Source organism: Xyrauchen texanus, chromosome 3 (genome assembly GCF_025860055.1).
Source record: "Xyrauchen texanus isolate HMW12.3.18 chromosome 3, RBS_HiC_50CHRs, whole genome shotgun sequence".
Lineage (NCBI taxonomy): Eukaryota > Metazoa > Chordata > Actinopteri > Cypriniformes > Catostomidae > Xyrauchen > Xyrauchen texanus.
In genome coordinates, this window is record NC_068278.1 from 24,383,556 (window position 1) to 24,403,623 (window position 20,068).

Genomic DNA, 20,068 nt, shown 5'->3' on the forward strand with positions numbered 1-20,068 from the left:
TTGCTTTGAGAGCTCACGCCCAAAGAAAACTTGCTCTTACGCAAAGTACATACAGTTTAATTGCTTCAAGCACCGATTGCGTTTTGTGGAACTAAAGGGAATGAGGTTATAGGGTTATAATGAATAAACTTAACTACGAAAATAGACATCATATTTTGGGAAGCAACATTTTTTAATACAATAATAGGGATACAACTCACACATATGCACGTTCTATTACAGGAAGGAAATTCATTTTACACAAATAAAGAAAACCTGAATAATTTATATTAAATTTCAGTCATTTAAGACGCATAGCACCATTACCCAAGTTTAAGAGAATATTTTAATATATGACAATAATGACGTGTACATTTTGACACATTTCATAAAAATGGGAATTATACAAATATGATACTTTACACTTTTAAGATGATAAATCTTCATATAGGGTCTATAAATTGCTTTCCATACATATGTCCCTATGTTCTACTTATGTCCATACATATGACCCTTTAAAACTAATATTTTGTATCTATACATAGAATAAAAATATATATTAATATAGCAATAACATGTACTGTATGTTCTACATACTTAGAAAGAAGTGCAAAAGTAAAAAATAAAATAAAAATGATGTACAATAATACGATTCACATCAATGTGTTGCCCACACATACACTGATCAGCCATAGCATTAAAACCACGTGCATTATATTGTGTAGGTCCGCCCCATGCCGCCAAAACAGCGCCAACCCGCATCTCAGAATAGCATTCTGAGATTATATTCTTCTCACAACAATTGTACAGAGCGTAGACTTTGTCACTCCGAAACAGTCTGGCTATTCTCTGTTGACCTCTCTCATCAACAAGATATTTCTGCCACAGAACTGTCGCTCACTGGATGTTTATTTGTTTTTGGCACCATTCTGAGTAAACTAGAGACAGAAATACTCAAACCAGCCCGTCTGGCACCAACAATTATCCATTTGATTATCTAATCAGCCAATCGTGCGGCAGCAGTGCAGTGTATAAAATAATGCAGATATGGGTCAGGAGCTTCAGTTAATGTTCACATCAACCATCAGAATGGGGAAATAATTTGATCTCAGTGATTTGGACTGTGGTATGATTATTGGTGCCGGATGGGCTGGTTTGAGGATTTCTGTAACTGCTGATCTCCTGGAATTTTCATACACAACAGTCTCAAGAATTTACTCTACTACTAATACTACTTTACTAATGGTGCCAAAAACAAAAAACATCCAGTGAGTGCCAGTTCTGTAGATGGAAACAAATTGTTGATGAGAGAGATCAATGGAGAATGTCCAGACTGGTTCACACTGACAAAGTCTACGGTAACTCAGATAACCACTCTGTACATTGTGGGGAGAAGAATATCATCTCAGAATGCTATTCTGTATGTTCTACATACTTAGAAAGAAGTGCAAAAGTAAAAAAAAAATAAAAATGATGTACAATAATACGATGCACATCAATGTGTTGCCATTATATCGTGAACTTCCACGATATAATGATATTCTCTGTCTGTAGTTTGTAACAGTTTAGGGACTAAACAGAATTAGTAATTCTGTCTGGTGTTGCCTTTGAAAAACTTGTCAATTGTATGTTTTGTGCTCAACACCTTTGCCTTCTTAGATGGAGGAAGGGGAGATAATCCTTGTCTGTGGTTAAAATGGTCAACACACACATAAAATCATGAGACAGAAAAATAAATATGTATTCAAACAATATTCTTAAACGATAGTACAATATCCTCTTATATAATTAAATACCTTTTGCTTTTTTCTCTCACTTTAGAAAATCTTCCCTGTGGGTCCTCAAATTGGCCTGCAAAAGACAAAACAACATGACTAAGTGTATATAATCATTTCCCTCAAACTCCTTGCTTGTCTTATCTTGTACTTTTTCAGGTAGAGTGTCATCATTGTTATCCAATGCAATTTTTTGCATTATTTGAACATCTTTTTTCATTACACTGACCTCTTACGCTCATGGAGGCTGGTGCATCTAAAGGTTGAAATCCTGTCAAATCCAGCAGCACTTCCTGGTTGAGACACATATCTACATGCCGGTTGAAGAGAATGAGGTCATTGGTGCTCTGCGGTTGACTGCACACAGGACATATCAAAGAAGGGCCTTTCAAGTCAGATGACAACACTCTGACAGCCTCAGGATCATGCGTTACTTGGGTGACTTTATAACTAGGTTCACAAAGAGGCAACTCCTTATTAGGAACAACTGAGCACTTTTCTTTAAAATGTGTCCTGCGGCTAAAAAACGGCATCCTGAAATCAGAGCTTTCATCATTTTCCTCCACTGGTACAGTGATGCTAGTGGATGGCTTCTCACCATTATCATTATGGGGTATGCCTTGGCTCTTTGAACTTGATACAGGCATTTCGGAATTGAGCTCTTCCTGTTTCCCCTGCTCACATGCTTCACTGCATTTATTCAGAACTGTATCCATATCTGTGGCTTGATTTTCCATTGCACTGCCCTTGAGGCACTCATCAATGTGCTTGTTGAAAGCTATGAGGTTTACAGCCTTCATCTCCTTGTTGCACACAGGACAGGTGAGACACTGAAGCAACGGTGTTGTGGCATTAAAATATGTCTTTGATGTTGCATGCTTGTTAATATGTCCTGTTGCATCTTTCCCCAAGTTTGTATTTGACAAACCTGTTTGAGTTGCTGATGTTGTGTCTGATTGTGTGTATATTATTGATAGATTTGTCTGTGTAGTATCAGATGTGTCAGCAGTATTGTTTGTTGTGTCTGTACCAGAGGTGACGGCATTTTCAAACATTTGTTTCTGCTGCTGTTGAAGTCTTTTGGACTCTGCTCTTTGAAAAAAAGATTGCTGCTGATGTCCTTTGGATATTTGCTCAGACACAGAAGGTACATTTATCTCAGTAGACGGTGGCTTTAGAAAACCACCATCAGATTTGGCATCATTGTCTGCTTCTGCTTTGAGTGCAAATCCAGGACACTGTGTGGAGATGCTTGGATCACATCCACCTTTCTGCAAGAAACCCATTATGCTCTTCTGAAGAGGCTTTTTATCTTCAACACTAATAAAGCTGGACACTCGAACGCCTGTTGATAAACACACACAAACTCTTAATTACAGCATGCAAACAATCTGAGAATTTACTAAATTAAATTTGACTCTCTGGAATAAATAAACCTAAATACACCAAATATAGAAATTAACCAGATTGTATCCTCCAAGTTGATATCAAATTATTTGTGAATTATGCTTCAATAATAAAGAGTTTAAAAGGAATAGCTCACATACAATTTTTATTCTCTCAACATTTACTCATCCTCATGCCATCCCAAACTCAAAGGAAGATGTCAATGGGGTCCAAAATATTTATAATATTTATTAAATATTTTCACCAAAAAAGGGCAAAAAGCTAAATAGAAGTAATCCATACAAACATTTGACATCCGGTCCCATTGGAAAACCATTCAGGCTTAAGGAGGAAAATGCTCAATCCTGGTTTCACTTTGAATTTTCATTTTCTAGTGTTTACAATGGTGACCAAAAAATTCCAACATAACCATTTTAAAATCACACCTGCTTTTTCAAAACAGCTCAACTGGCCATGAAAAACACGAACCTTGCAACACCGTGTCTGGTTTGTGTACAGTGTTCTGTGCAAGCATCCACTGCAAGGAAGTGTGTGACTGAACTTCTCTCATAAACACGTCAAGATTAATATACATTATGTATCTGTTTCTCACCCAAAGTGATAGTATTGCTCCAGAAGACATGGATTAAACCACTGGAGTCATATGGATTACTTGTTTGCTGATTTTATGTCATTTTTGGAGCTTGGACCCATTTGACAAACATTGTATTGACAAAAACAGCTCATACGTTCTTAAAAATATCTTCATTTGTGTTCCGCAGAAGAAAGTCATTAGTGCAACATGGCATAAGGGTGTGAAAATTACAGATTCTATGAACTATGCGTTTGACAGAGACAAATCAATTCATCAACTCAAAACCTAGGACTTATGTTAGGATAAATATGCAATTAATAAAACCAACAAGTAGACAAAAACAGCAGTAATCATATCAGGTGTAATGTTTACCCATGAGTCTCAGCTTTAGTGGCTGAGGGCTGACAGAGTCAATCTCAACTTTGAGAAGGTCCTTTGCAGCAGCAAAGATCTCCTCCTCAGAGCAGACAGCATACTGCAAAGTAAACGCCCTGGTCTTCACCTCAAACTTTACATTCTTCAACTTCAAAGTAACAGTTTTGCCCTATAGTACAAACACAAATGTAGTATTATATATCGTATTACATTACATATATTATTGTTATGCAAATATTTTATTACTGTATTAATTATATTTTAAGTTAAGAGTGTACATCCAGAAATCGTTACACATGTGATATAATGCATGTCTTTAACTTGTATTCCGCCAAAAAAAAGAAAAAGATGGTTCCATAAGCTAAACAAATTATAAAAATGCATCTACAAAAGACATATATCAATGGACCACTTGTACACACAAAGTGTAACTGTCACCTTTACAGGAGTTATTGTTGAGGGGTTAAACATCAGTACCTTGAGGCCCTCCTTTTGTAAATCCTGCGCTAGATCATGACAGAGTTCCCTACATAAAGAATACTGCTCCTCTGCATCACTCATCTGACAAAACGTCCTGAAAGAAAGGGGGAGTGTAGATGATACAAATGGAATGAGACCAGGAGGAAGATGTGGTATGAAAAAGAGAAACAGAAAATTGATTTAATGTTCCTGAAACGTTTGTATCTGCTGCATGTGCTAAAGACACAGAGGCAATGTATATATTGTTTAAAAAAAAAAAAAAAGACTGGATTACCTCTCAGTGCTAATGCTTTTTCTTTCTGAGTCCCTGAGACAAAAGACCAGAACCCCCATAAAACATTAGCATAACGTAATAGCCAACCCTTATGCAAGTTGGTTAATATTAAGGAAAAATGTCTTGACACTTTAACATATGCATACACATGCATTAACACTGCATACCTCTCAACATATGTTGAGCCCAAACCCAGAGATATGTGAAGAAAATGATGCCAAGAGGTTTCGGAAAAAAGCAGGGATAATAGCGCCATCTGCTGGCCAAGTTGAGAGCAGCTGACGATACCTAAAGCAGCCAGCATCTTCTCAGTTACCTTTCCAACACCAGATACCTGCAGTAAATTAGTTAATATTAGGCCACTTTAATGAGAAACATTGCACATGTGTGGAAAAACAGAGAAAAGTGTTAGGTAGACCTTTCTGACTGGAAGATCTTTGATAAAATCCATCACAACTTGTCTCTCAGGAGGAATTCTGTACTGGCCATTGGGCTTGTTCTTATCGCTGCATACTTTTGCTAACATCATGTTTGGGGCAATGCCTAAAAAAAAGAGATCAAACAACTAAAAAAACCTAAAAAACAAGGGGATAGTTTTCAGAAAACTGTCATAATACTAAGCCACACTAGTGGCTCAGAAATTACACACCTCACCATTAAGTTTGCAAGGATAAAAAAGGAAACATTAAGCAATATCCACTCCCTCACCGGCACTGGCTGTTAAAGTTGTTTTCTGCTCAATACGAAAGCGCATCTCCCTCACAGCCTCCTCGGCACTCGTTCCAAACACTTCTGCTTTCCCATCAACCCCAGACAGAGAAGGGGAGGAGCTGGGACTGTCTTCAAACAGCACAGGGGACAGGCCATCTCTCTCTGACTCAACCGCAGTCCTGTCTGCATCATTCTCTTTTCATCAGAAAAAAGAACATAAATTATGCTCACATAAGAAAACATTATAAAGACTTTTATAAAAGTAAAAGCTTTTACCAGGTAAAAACTCTCTGGGCTCTCTTTTTAAGTGCTCTAGACAGTAGACACATACACACACACACACACACACACACACACACACACACATGCACGCATGCACACTCTAATGATATCAAAAGCATGACTGGCTCAAAACAAATTTCTCAAAAACACAATCACAGCTCAGTAATGCACCTTTCTTAGCATCACGTATGTAATGTGTTCTCATGGACTCAGGCCAGAGCTTCCGCTGATTTAAGTGCTCAGTGATGTCCAGATAAGCCTCATCAAGACTAATAGGCATAAAATGAGGATCGTAGACTGAAAATACCTCCCGTACCTTTAAGAGAGACCAAAGCATTAGGCAACAGTAATAACATTGTCTGCTATTGTTTTGATGTTTGCTAGTTTCAGACTAAGAGTAAAGGGATAGTTCACCCAAAAAATGAACATTTCTCATAATTTACCTCATGCCATCCCAGATGTGTATGACTTTCTTTCACAAACTAAGATTTTTAGTAAAATATCTCAGCTCTGTAGGTCCATTCAATGCAATTGAATTGTGGCCAGAATGTCCAAAAAGGATATAAAAGCAGCATAAAAGTAATCCATAAGAATCCAGTGGTGAAATCAATGTCTTCAGAAGCAATATGATAGGTGTGGATTACCACCAATCTCCACTTTCTTCTTTTGTTTTTGGCAATTCACATTCTTTGTGCATATTGCCACCAACCGTGCAGAGGAGAATTTATGGCAAAAATGTCTAATGTTGATCTTTTTCTCACCCACACCTATCAAATTGCTTCTGATGATATGGATCCAACCACTGGAGTCATATGGATTACTTTTATGCTGCTTGTTGGACCTTCAAAGTTCTGGCCAACATTCGCTTGCATTAAATGGACAAACAGAGCTGATATATTCTTCTAAAAATCATAATTTTTCTTCAGCAGAAGAAAGTTTTACACATCTGGGATGGCATGAGGTTGAGTAAATGATGAGAGAATTTTATTTTTTTGGTGAACTTAAAACTTACCTGAGCACTCACAGCTCTGTATTTGTCAAAGTTGGTGGGCACAATGACTAGGTTTGGGCAGAGCTTTTTAGCAATAAAGCCAGGCATGGCAGCACGGACACCAAATCTCCTGGCGTGGTAATTAGAGGTTGACTGAAAATTATAAAGATTGTCATAAGTGTCATTACACTGTAGATATGAGATGTTCTGTGAGGTTCCACATTGAATCTCACCAGCATACTCATGGATCCCACTGCCAGAGGTTTGTCCTTCAGCTCTGGGCAGTCTCTCATTTCCACAGCAGCATAGAATGCATCCATGTCTACATGAACTATCACACTGCCCAGGTCTCGACCACTCTCCATGTGAGATGTCAGCTTGTCCACCTGTTGTATGAAAACTCTTTTAAAAAATGATCCCACTGAACAAGCTGATGAAAAAGTCCTAAACTAATATACTTAATGAAACTATTTCACAAAAACAGTTCCAGTGTCCAGTTCTTTCACCTCAAAGTCAAAAAGATTGTAAAAAAAATTTAATTGTGTAATTATTTTATTTTTTTGACAATAAAGGACATTCCCCACCCCCAATTCTCATTACTAAAAAGCACCTGGATGTTTTACTTTTGAAATTGTAATTCTCTTTATTCTCAATTATAATTGAATATAAAGGAATAATGAAAGTTATCCTTTTGGGATTATTTTTAAAATGATCATTAAAAGAGGTGTGACAAAAAACTACCATGATGCATATATATTATGCACAACATTATATACTTTATATTGTGTAAATAATTACTAGTATTTTTTTTCATATTACAGTATTGCAAACTATTGGGTGTCTCTGGTGAAAACAATCATGACATTAAAAATCAGTTGATTACCTCTGCTTGTGCTTGCTTCATTTGTTCTTTAGTGATTTTTGCTTTTTGCTCCATCATCTTTTTAATACGCTGATTCACCTGTTGCTCCTTTTTGAGTTCATTCTCATAAAATCTAGATCCCTGCAATTCAAAAGACCACATCTAGGAGTAAAATAAAGATACTACAAGCTTTGGTAAACTTGTAAAAAATAAATAATTATCTTTTCATTAAAAATACAATAATTGTTCTTTGCCTAAATAAATTAATTGAATAAATAAAACCTTGGAGGCCTCCAGAATGATCTTGTTGATCTTGTCTCGGTCCAGTCCTTCCATACCAGCCTTGTTGTCATTGAGAGCCATCCTGGAGAGAAGACCTTCCCCAAAACCACTGCTCCCAGCATCCTGGCGGTCCATCTTTCTGCTTTATCAAGCTGTTCCACCTTTAACATGTAATGTTCTTTGACAAACTAACCACTACGGATGCTGACAAACTACAATTTGGACACAGTAAGCAAGAATCGTGTCTAACAACGATCACATTTCAGAAAGAACTGGCCATTTTTTTATGGTGTTTTGTTCGATGACTATTAAAGGATAAACAAATACCACATACAACTTATAGCGTATGAGAGTATTAATTTAGTTACTCACCTACCTCAAGGACGTATATAACCAAAAACGCATTCACAACACACTTTTAGGAGTTACGAGGTAAACGGAAGCAAAAATAAACAGTACTCAGTTGTCATTGCCTCCATGTTTGAACGTCTTCTTCTATGAGAGTTAAAAGCCTGTATGAGTCTTTATCGCCACCTACAGCATCGCAGCCTGTATCGAATAGCATCAAACTCCTCTTACTACAACAACAAAACGACAAAACATTTGCCCATTTCCTGGTTATGAAATCACTACACAAGTCAAGAAACAACGTCTTTTATGCTCTTTAACGTTTTATGTTTGTGATAATTAAATGAAACATGCTGTAAAGCTCAGTTTTTCAAATATAAAATAGTGGTTAAAAATATGTCATTTTATAAACCACTACTGTAGTGCATGGTGTATAAGTATAGTAGTCATATGACCAAGCAATATTCATGGTAAAAAGCTACCATTATCCCTGGTCTTTGTAGTCAAATTAATTTAGTGATGAATTTGTTTTTAATCATTCCGAGAAAACTGTGCCTTTGTGTCACTCATTAACATATGTCTGAAGACAACAACTTTAACAATGAATATATCTGATGCCAACTTTTAGGATGTGTAATTATATGCAATTTTATTAACACATCAGCAATAATCCAGTAACTTTATTTTATTTTAAATAGGTTTTTTTTTTTATTCTTTATGAGGATGTCTCCCATCCTGTGTTTCCTACTTCTCCTTGAGTATCAATAAATATGCAAATTTTCAATGAAATGTTTTTATGTTTAAGTGGACATAAATAATATATATATATATATATATATATATATATATATATATATATATATATATATATATATATATATATATATTTAATGACTTAATGGAAATTTTCACCCATAAATGATAAAATGAAAACTCTCATCATGTACTCACCCTCAAGCTATCCCAGATGTGTATGGCTTTCTTTCTTCTGCTGATCACAAACAAAGATTTTTAGTAAAATATCTCAGCTCTCTTGGTCCATTTAATGCAAGTGAATTGTGACCAGAACTTTAAAGTTCCAAAAAGCACATAAAGGCAGCATAAAAGTAATTTGAGAGAATGAGAGCATTTATATTTTGGAGTGAACTATCCCTTTACGTTTTACTTTTCAATATGGATAATTCACCTTTTGCATTTTACATGGGTACTTTTTTACATTTCATACCCCACATTGCTGTTGATACCTAATTTCAGAAGGCGTATGATGTCTGTTGACATTATCTATAGTTATTATAAACCATCCAATGAGATTTATAAATCGTCCATTGAGAATAACTAAATTATAACTAAAACATGTCCTGTCTTGACACGCTAATAAATCTGAAAATATAATTACAAATACATTTTTCAATAAACACCATCAACAGCTACAATAGACCTTTTTCACATTCCAGAAGAAGAAAAAAATGCACTGGATTAAGACAGAAATTTATTGTCACTCTCAGCAGTTGTAATCAAAACCCCTCAGCAGCTGTGGCAAATATATATATATATATATATATATATATATATATATATATATATATATATATATATTTATAATTCCAGGGTATTATAAAAAAGCATAATGTTATAAACTTACACTAAATATAAAAAAAAAAATTATCATATACAAATTATTTGCTAGATTTATGCTGCTAAACAAGCCAGAAACACGTCATTACAGTCTGTGAAAAAGGTCTATTTGAATAAACGTTAAACATATAATAGGTCTGTATACAGTACACTTATAAAACAAAATCAATATCAATCATTATTATTATTCTTATTATACTACTAATATGATCATATTACTGCTACTTCTACTAACTCGTTTTCACCACGTGATTTGTTTTCACGTGATTTTGTTTCGCCTTTGGTTTAGTGGGCTGAACCAGAACACTTCTATACAGGGGAGCCTACAAGCTTAACATAAAATGTTTAGTTATACACTAAACAATATTTTTGTAATTAACTGGAGTTTACTATGATAAAATTGTTGTTTTATAAGAGAAGGCCCGCCCTTTTAGGTGCATTGTTGTCTGCTATAAAACCAGACGCACAATCACCATTCCTCAGAATTTTCTGACTGAGGGACAAGGACTGCATCGCTCACACCTCAAAAGAACTCGGAGACTTGTAGTACGGCCAGTGTTCGCAATGTCTCGTTCCCTTCGTCTCAGTATACTTGACATTGCGTTTGCTAATGCTTATAGGGAAGAGAGTCCCATTACGCCACACTACATGACATAACCTTCCAGAGAGGAAACATGACACCACAGTCCCACGGGATGGCAACTGACATGAGTATACTGCAAGTGAGTGACGCTCATGTTCGGCCAGGAGAGGAGAACTTGCAATGAATATATTACCTATAGTCATATAGTATGAATTAACCCCTTCATGAACCCATTCGGGAAGGGAGTTATTTATAATGAAAGTGCTTGTGACTTTTTGGTAAATTGTAACAGCCTGAATGCAGGCAGTTGTGTAAAATGATGGGGAGCCCGTAGTTAAAGGGAGGGGCATAAGTATATGTTTGACAAATTAAATAGCAAGCGTTCTAAACATAGAGAACTTGTAAAGAGAGATGTTACATATAGGTTGTAAAATCTTGTGAATGTGTTTTGAGAAGCTGCAAAACATGTCTTGTAAAGACACACCGTTCGTTCGGAGGCCATGCCTCTAGTTGAGTGTGCTTTAACACCAATTAGACAGATCTTACCCCGTGACTCGTATGCCAGGGCAAATTGCATCAATGATCCAGTGAGGAAGTCTTTGCTTGGAGACGGACATTCTTTTTGTGCATCCTCCATAGCACACAAAGAGCTGATCAGACAGTCTGAACTAGCGGGTGCGCTCAACATATGCGTGTTGCTCTCGCACAGAGCATAACAAATGCAAGGATTGTTCTTCATCAGAATTAAATGGAGGAGGGAAAAAGGCTTGAAGGTGAACTACCTGTGCTCTGAATGGCATGGTTACAACCTTAGGCACACAGTGGCTTTTGAAAGACCGGGGCCAAACTCCAAACATGAATTGTCAATTGACAGTGCATGTAAGTTACCAACCCATTTTACTGAGGCCAGAGCCAACAGTGTTGCAGTCTTAATGGAGAGCATGCTCAAATCAACAGAGTCCACAGGGTTTGAATGGGGGCCCTGTGAGCGTTTTTAGGACCAAAGTTAGGTCCCAAGTTGGGATTGTAGCTGGCCGAGGTGGATTTAATCTTCTTGATCCTCTAAGGAACTTTATGTTTAAATCATGTTTGCCTATAGTGGCTCCAGCTTCAGATGCATGATACACAGACATAGTCGCTACATAAACTTTGAGCATTGACAGAGTGAGCGTTAGTCTCCATATGCATTAGCAAACGCAATGTCAAGTGTACGGAGTCTGCAGAGAACAGACTTGCTTTCTTATTAAGACCAGTCTTGTCAAGCATCCTTGGAAGAACGAACTCGGAAGGACCTGAGGACGTGGAATGCATCTATTGCAAGCTTCCTGTTGTGCAGTTATGTCACTACTGGCATTATCATACCAGTGACAGAATTAATATAATCACACCAGTGAGGTTTTGAAGGACTAGTGACACGTTAAAAGAATAAAGTCTGTAAACACTCATTCTCTCCATGTTTATTACTATATTAAAATGATGCCCCAGAAAACAACAAATGTTGATGGAGTATAACTACTCTCAAACTTTCGAGAGTTTACAGAAGGAAACTCTTGAGAAATAAAAACAAAGCAAAACGATAAATGTCCTTTGTATGCCACCGTAGTACTGAGTTCTTGCCCACAAGTCACCATCCGATTCATCCTCGATTTCAATGACACATCCGGGTAATTTCCTGCGTTCTCGTTGTGCTTCTCATTTCTGAAATTGTCCATCCTCATTTCCTTTCCTTGCTTTCTTTCCTTGTTTCCTTGCTTCACCCACTTAGGAAACAAGGAAATTATGGAAGGCAAGGAAATGAGGACAGAGGAATCGAAGGAAGATTTTTTGTCAAATGGAATGTCCTGCTCACTCACATGTCACTTCAGAGCGTCATCTCTGTGCATCTGCATTACATCGGAGCACATTCCATTACATTGTTGAAACTTGATCAATTGATATTTTAAATATAAAACCTAATAATACAATATGCACAGTTAAAGTATGTGACAATTATGGTTTATTTAATCTGCAAAGGTTAAGCATGAATTAATACTGTTGAGTCAGATGTGAAGGGGGAGGAGAATTTGTGCGTGTGTCAGGTGCTTCAACCAAAAAGACTTCCGCATAGGAAGCTCCTGTGTTTCCTCACTCAAGCGTCCTCAGTTAAGCTTCCTTGGTACTCAATCCCTGCCTCCTCATGGTGCATTTATTGAATTGATACGTCCTTCATGATAGCAGACTTTGATCGGTTTCCGGGTCAAAAAAGGGAGGACGGAGGAGCGAGGAAACGAGGAAGCAAATACATGGAAGAAACATAGATGAAATTAAAAAGAAATGTTGGAGAATTTTAAATGTGATGTGATCAATAGTGGGGAAAGAATGGGGAGCAGAAGGAGCATCATTATTGATGTTATATCAAGCCATGATAAGATCTGTTCTTGATTACAGATGCATGATTTATGGTGCTGCTTCAATAAAGTTGTTAAATCAGTTAGATAAAATACAGCACAGAGCTCTCAGAATATGTCTAGGAGCAGTTAAGTCGAAGTCAATGCTTTGTTAGTTGAGGCAAATGATAGGCCAATAAATTTACGCAGAATAAAATTGTCATTGGGCAAACTTGAAGAGTCATGCTGGAAGCCATATTGATTCTAATGTTTTAAATAACTGTTGGGATTATATAAATAAGAAAGGAAGGGGTTTTGGGTGGATTATAAATGATGTGGCGGAAAAGTATCAAATTGTAGACAGAATATGTATGGAGTTCCGTCATGGATATTCCCTGATGTAGATTTGGAGATACTAGATAAGAGAAGAGAATAGGAAGAAATAGGACAAATTAAATATAATGTGAATTAGAATGGAAGGGTGCAAAGGCCAAGGACATTGGCGAAGGGTACAAATTAATCTACTATGGTTTCAACCTGAAGTGGAACGGAGTCGCAGTGGCCGTCAACCAGCAACTCCGGAACCAGATCACTGATGTCTCGAACATCACGTATCGTATCATTTCGATCAAGATCATCTCTAGCTCGATCACCCTTTGCGTCATCTGCTGCTAAGCTCCCCAAACTGGTTGCAATGAAGAGGACAAAGATGAATTCTGGGGAAGACTGGATGCACAACTGTGCAATGTAGAACCAGAAGAGTTCTTGTTCATCAGTGGAGAGCAGTGGCCACCACCAATGTGAAACACCTCGAAGAGCTGTACAACCAGCTGGACACACCAGAGGAGGCAAACAAGATCTACCGCCTAGACAGCTCTTGTCACCAGTCTACACAAGCCATTGCCCAGGTAGCCACCATCATGGACGCCAACCACCGCTTACTACAGGACCCACCAGCAATTCTTCAGCGATGGCGCAACTACTTCTCAGGGATCTTCAACAAAGAGTTCCAACACCCACTGATTACCCAGCATGGATGCCATCGCTGGACCAGTTCAGCCGATCACTATCACCGAAGTGTCACAGGCTGTCAAGAAGATGAAAAATGGGAAGGCAACTGGACCCGATGACATCCCCACCGAAGCCTGGAAACTCATGCGGGGCAGAGGCGCAGATATCCTCGCACTACTCTTTAACAAGATCATTGCAGATAACAGGTCTCCCCAGGCCTGGTCGACCAGCGTCACTGTGCTGATCTGGAAAGGCAAGGGGGATGTCAGCGAGTGCACCAATTACCGACCAATCCAACTTCTATGTCACACGATGAAGATATTCAAGTGTGTTCTGGACTGCCGCCTACGCAACATCACCAGCATCACGCCAAACCAATGTGCATATGGCGAGTACTTTGATCGCAGCCCCAGAGGAATACGTGCGCTGGACCCAACTCCTTTACCAAGACACCACAAGCAGCGTCCAGTGCCCTGTGGGAACCTTGCCGCCGTTTGACATCCAGGTTAGCATACACTAGGGGTCAGCCCCATCACCCCTGCTCTTAATCCTCTGCATGGACACAGCAACAGCCGACATACAAACAAACCACCCATGGACGATGCCGTAAGCCAACGATGTCTTCCTCGCTAAAGACACCCACCAGGAACTCAATGCTCAAGTGCAACAGTGGAATGACCACCTCGGCAAAAGTGGGCTGAAACTCAACCTCGACAATATGGAGTACATGGAAGGTGGCCCCCAAACCGCTGGCACAGTCATCCACACGATGAAAATGCGCATGCTCAGGTGGACACTGGGACTGACCCGACCACGTTCTGAACAAGGACATCAGGAAGATCATGGGAGTGGCACCGATCACAGAGAAGATGAGCGAAGCTCGCCTCTGATGGTATGGCCATCTGACCCTAACCGAGGAGGAGTCAGTGGCGAGGAGAGCACTGTGGCTCAGTCCCAATGGAAAATGGCTGTGCTGGCGACGAAAGAAGAGTTGGCTGGATCGAATAAAGGAAGATATGAAGCACATCAATGTGGAGAAAGTGGAGAATGGCTTGCCAGGAAGCAGACCCTGCACTTGTGCGGGAAAAAAGCTAGGGAGAAGAAGAAGTAAATAAGCATATCAAGGAAAGTTTTTATACAAGAACTCAAATATATATAGATGGTTCAAGAATCCCAAATCTAGGGATTGTAGGAGTGGGAGTATATATTCCAGGTCTTGATATAACTATATCAAAGAGATTAACATCAGAGTTGTAAATATATGCTGTAGAAATTGTTGCTATTATTATACGATTAATGTGGGTAGAAGAGATAAGACCAGATCAGGTGGTTTATAATTCTGTATCTGTTTTAAAAACACTTTCTACCCAGCAGTCATCAAGGAAAGGTCTGATGAATTAAATATTTATGTCGCTGTGGCAAATACATAGGAAAGGAGTGGAAGTAAGATTCTGTTGGGTACCAGCACATGTGGGGATATCTGGTAACGAAGTTGCAGATGAGCTGGCTAAAAATGCTTTAAAAAAGAAAGAAGTGGATGTTAGCATTCCTTTGGTAGGTGATATTAAATTAGTTATAAGGAGAAATATTGTTAAAGAATGGCAAGAGGTTTGGAATAATAATTGTAAGAGTAGGTTAAAAGGTAGATAGCAAAAGGAATATTTGTGTAAGAAATAGGAAAAAAGAGGTTATATTAACTAGGTTAAAACTTATTCAGGTTACATGAAAATGTTTATATGAGTATTGTGGAGAAAAAGAAGAGGAGAGAAGAGAGTAAATATTATATTTAAATAAAAAAGATAGGAAAGATAAGGATTTTAAATTTTTATTGGGGTGAGAGTATAATGGGAGTTCTAATGCCGGTTTTACGCACAACATACACCAGCATATGCGAACTGTGCACCCTAATAATTTAATTTGAATTGTTTTAACACCGATTATAGTCAAACTATTGCAAACTGTTTGACTTGAAAAAATACAAAACATATTTTTTAAAGAGCCGTTTGGGAGCCGGTTCTTTTTGGTGAGCTGAGCCAAACGAGCCAGCTCACCGAAAAGAGCAGTAATGCCCATGTGTGGCTGTGTCTGAGTGAGTTGGCTCCGCCCTTCCTCACACATCTTTGGTTCATTGGTTGACACTGCGTGTCTGATTGACAGGAACAACAGGTGAAGCTGTTAGTCTGAGCAGAATGCGTGTGCGCTTGAGCATTTAGGCCAATATTATTTTATATATTTTTTCATTCTTTGAATGAGTTAATTCTATTCATTTTAATCTTTAGATTATTCATATATTTTTTATATATTTTAATAAATAGATTCTTGCTCTTCTGATATGCGAGCTGGCTCCCAACGTTCACCTACAAGAGCCGGTTCTTAGAGCCGACTCGTTTGCGAACAACCCATTACTACCGGTGATAAGTGACGAACACGGAAGACCATGTTGTTTACAGCAAAGGAAAACATTGCAAAAAGTGAGTTGTTTTCACTATACTGTAGATTTGTATTAGTCTTAAAATGGTGCGTTCGTGCATCTATCCAGTCATTCCAATCATCCATTCATGGCAGCAAACACTCTCAGCTTTTGTTGGCATTACCTCGCATTTCCTGCATGATCACCACACGCATCCCTTACTCTCCGTCTACCAGATTCTTTTGTTTGTGCCACTGCTGCAGCCTCCTCCATGTCCCAGAGTTCCCGGTTGGTGTACTCCGGTTGAAACAAATAGGGCTGGGCAAAAAACTCAATCTTCTCTTCACTTATATCTCCTCCAACATTTTTCTTTAAAAATCCTCGTTGTTAACCTCTAATTTGTGACCAGCATTTTGTTTTGCTCTATCCTCTGCACTTCCGCCAATTCCCACAGGAGCTTACGCTACACCATACGCCGGAACTCGACTCTCTTGCGAAAGCGTGGACAGACGTTACCGGAAGCCAGTGATTATAGTTTATAAAGTTATAAATATGGATAATTTTCTAATAAAAATGCATCACTTCAGAAGGCCTTTATTAACCCCCTGGAGCCGTATGGATTACTTTTTTGATGGATGGATGCACTTTTTGGGCTTCAAAATCTAAGGCACCATTCACTCCCATTATAAAGCTTGTAAGTTGGATATTTTTTATATAACTATGATTGTGTTTGGCTAAAAGAAGAAAGTCATATACACCTAGGATGGCTTGTGGTTATGGGAAAATTTTCATTTTTGGGTGAACTAACCCTAAAGATATCACGATTTCATTATAATTCAGTAGGTGGCGATATGCACATAGACTGCAAATCGCCAAAAAACAAAAGAAGAAGAAGAACGAGGAAGCTAAATTGAGGAGCAGAGGGTTCGGAGTCTATGTTGAGGAAAATACGCCATGGAAGCTGGACTGGAGTAAACTGTAGGAAGTAGAGGATGGATGAATCTGAGTGTGGGTTTGGAGAGGAAGGTAGGCCAAAACGCAAGAAAAAGAAATTTAATAGTAAACCAGATGATGAGGAGATGGATGTGTCAGTAAGGAAGGAAACATATAAGGTATTTATTTCCATATTAAAAGAGGGAGCATCCTTTTCTGATTGGAGTCCTATCCAACTAATGAAATGTGTACATAAGGAGATAGGGGAAGTAATGAGTGCGAAAAAATTGAGGAATGGGTCACTGTTGGTAGAATGTATCGATGAGGAACAACAGAAGAAAGCAGTTAAGATAAGAAAGATGAATGGACAGGGAGTGAGAGGAATAATAGCTTGTGACAAGGAATTGATCAGAGGAGTTATAACTGGGATCCCAGTTAAAGATTCAATTGAAGAGCTGCTGGGAAACATAAAAAATGTGAAAATAAAAGAAGCCAAGCGTCTGAAAATGAAAAGAGATGGTGTTTTGAGTGATAGTTTGTCAATATTGCTAACGTTTGATGAAAACCAACTCCCTGAGAAGGTATTTATTGGATTCATGAGCTATAATGTCAGGGTATACATCCCTCCTCCATTGAGGTGTTTCAATTGCCAAAGGTATGGGCATGTGGCTGCTGTGTGCAAAGGGAAGTTAAGGTGTAGTAAGTGCGGAGGAGAACATAAGTATGGTGAATGTGAAGAAGGGGTAACTCAAAAATGTTGCAATTGTGGTGGCGACCATAGTGCAGCGTATGGAGGATGTGAGGTTTATAAACGCATGAGAGAAGTTCAGAAGATGAAAGCAGAGCAAGGAATGTCCTATGCAGAAGCAGTGAAGCAAACCCCTAAACTAATCCCTGAGGAAAAAAAGGTTAAAAGCAAAATGGAAGGAGAATGTACAGTATATAAAAAAATTCAAAAAGACACTCTGATTGTAAAGAAACTGGATTTTGTTCTTTTTATGGCAGATGTTATTAATGGAGCTGCACAAATAAAAAGTAGAACAGATAGGATCAGGATCATAGTTAAATCAGCCAAAAAGTTTTTGAATGTGCAAGGGTTGGAATGGGGGAATGCTGTAGATTATCTTAACGAATCAGAAGATAATACCGTCGAGGAGTCATCTCAAGATCAGACACATTAAGGATAATTTTAATGGTTTTAAATATCATCCAATGGAATGCAAGGTGTTTGATTTCTAATGGACAAGAATGTAAGAAATTTGTTGAAGATCTTGAGGTAAATCCAAATGTTATATGTATTCAAGAATCTTGGCTGATCCCAAAGTTAGACTTTGGTATAAAGGGATATATGTCAGTAAGAAGGGACAGGGAATTTGGTAAAGGTGGAGGGGTAGTTACATTCACTCAGAGGGGGCTCCAGTTCAGGGAAGTAAGGAAAGGAGATGATTTGGAATATATTATTGTTGAAGTTTGGTCTAAAAATGGTAAAATATTGATTATTAATATGTATAATCCATGTAGACAGTTGGAAATGAGACAACTTGAAGGAATTTGGAAGGATCTGTATGGTAGAATAATTTGGTGTGGGGATTTCAATGCACATAGTTCACTGTGGGGTGATAGGGATGATGGTAATGGGATTGTCCTAGAAGATTTTTTGGAGGAGGAGGGATTGGTTTGTCTAAATGATGGATCTAACACTAGGGTAGACGTTTCTAGAGGAACAGAGTCAGCAATAGATTAGACTATAGTGTCCAGGAATGTAGCTGATAAGTGTGAGTGGGAAGTTCTTGAGAGGATAATACAATTGGAAGTGACCCCTACCCCATTAGAATTCAGGTAGGGGTAGAATTGCAAAAAGATGGTGAAATGATAGGAGGAAGATGGATATTAGAAAAAAGCTGACTGGGAGAAGTTTAGAGAATTCAGCGATGAGGGGTTGTCAATTGTTGAAGGAAGTATGAGTGTTGAAGAGCTGTGTAGAGAAATTAGCTCAATTATAGTGGGTGCAGCAGGGGTTGCTATTCCAAAGTCAGAACCCAGGTCTATAAATAAAATAGTTCCTTGGTGGTCAAAAGAGTGTCAGGAAGCAGTTAAAGAAAGGAATAGAATGTTTAGGAAATTGAAGAAGTCCCATAATTTTCAGTGCTTGATTGAGTACAAGAGAACACAAGCTGTGGTGAGAAGAGCTGTCAGGAAGGCAAAAAAGGAATACTGGAGGAGATTTTGTGATTCTGTGGGGCGGACTACCCCTTTAGAGAGGATTTGGGGTATGATCAAGAAAATGAAAGGAATAGACAGAAAATATGGTTATCCTATGCTCATAGATGGAGAGAATATGGTGACTACGAGTAAAGATAAAGCAGAAGTGATTGCAAAAACATTAGCTAGAGTGCATAGTTCTGATAACCTAAGTCTGGAGGAAAAGAAAGGAAGGGAAGAGACAATTTTAAGATATTCTAATTTAGATGAGAGTGTGAATGAGGAAGGAGGCAGGATTAATGTTTTTTTTACTAGAACAGAACTAAATATTGCCCTAAAGAAGTTAAGGAAATCCAGCCAGGGAAGGATTCAATTTGTTATGATATGTTGGATAACTTGAGTGTTATAGGGAAAGATAAGCTGTTGCTGCTATTTAATAAGATATGGATGGAGGGAACGATTCCTAAGGAATGGAAAGAATCCATAATTGTTCCAATTAGGAAGCCTGGTAAAGATCCTCACAATCCAAGTAGCTATAGGCCAATAGCCTTAACTTCTCAGGTGGGAAAGACTATGGAGAAAATGGTA

The 20,068-nt window shown here is 38.2% G+C and overlaps 1 protein-coding gene across 1 annotated transcript; it reads right to left on the reverse strand.

Annotated features, from left to right (window-relative positions):
• Positions 1 to 171: 171 nt before the first annotated feature.
• polk (polymerase (DNA directed) kappa) lies at positions 172 to 8,446 on the reverse strand. The gene is made up of 15 exons (XM_052105242.1): positions 8,365 to 8,446; positions 7,993 to 8,204; positions 7,732 to 7,851; positions 7,082 to 7,234; positions 6,870 to 7,001; positions 6,029 to 6,173; positions 5,573 to 5,770; positions 5,283 to 5,407; positions 5,032 to 5,198; positions 4,865 to 4,897; positions 4,588 to 4,684; positions 4,108 to 4,279; positions 1,984 to 3,099; positions 1,776 to 1,830; positions 172 to 1,664 (listed from the first exon to the last, which is right to left on the reverse strand). The coding sequence occupies exons 2-15, from the start codon at positions 8,125 to 8,127 to the stop codon at positions 1,562 to 1,564; spliced, it is 2,751 nt and encodes a 916-aa protein (XP_051961202.1). The 5' UTR covers positions 8,128 to 8,204; positions 8,365 to 8,446; the 3' UTR covers positions 172 to 1,561.
• Positions 8,447 to 20,068: the final 11,622 nt, after the last annotated feature.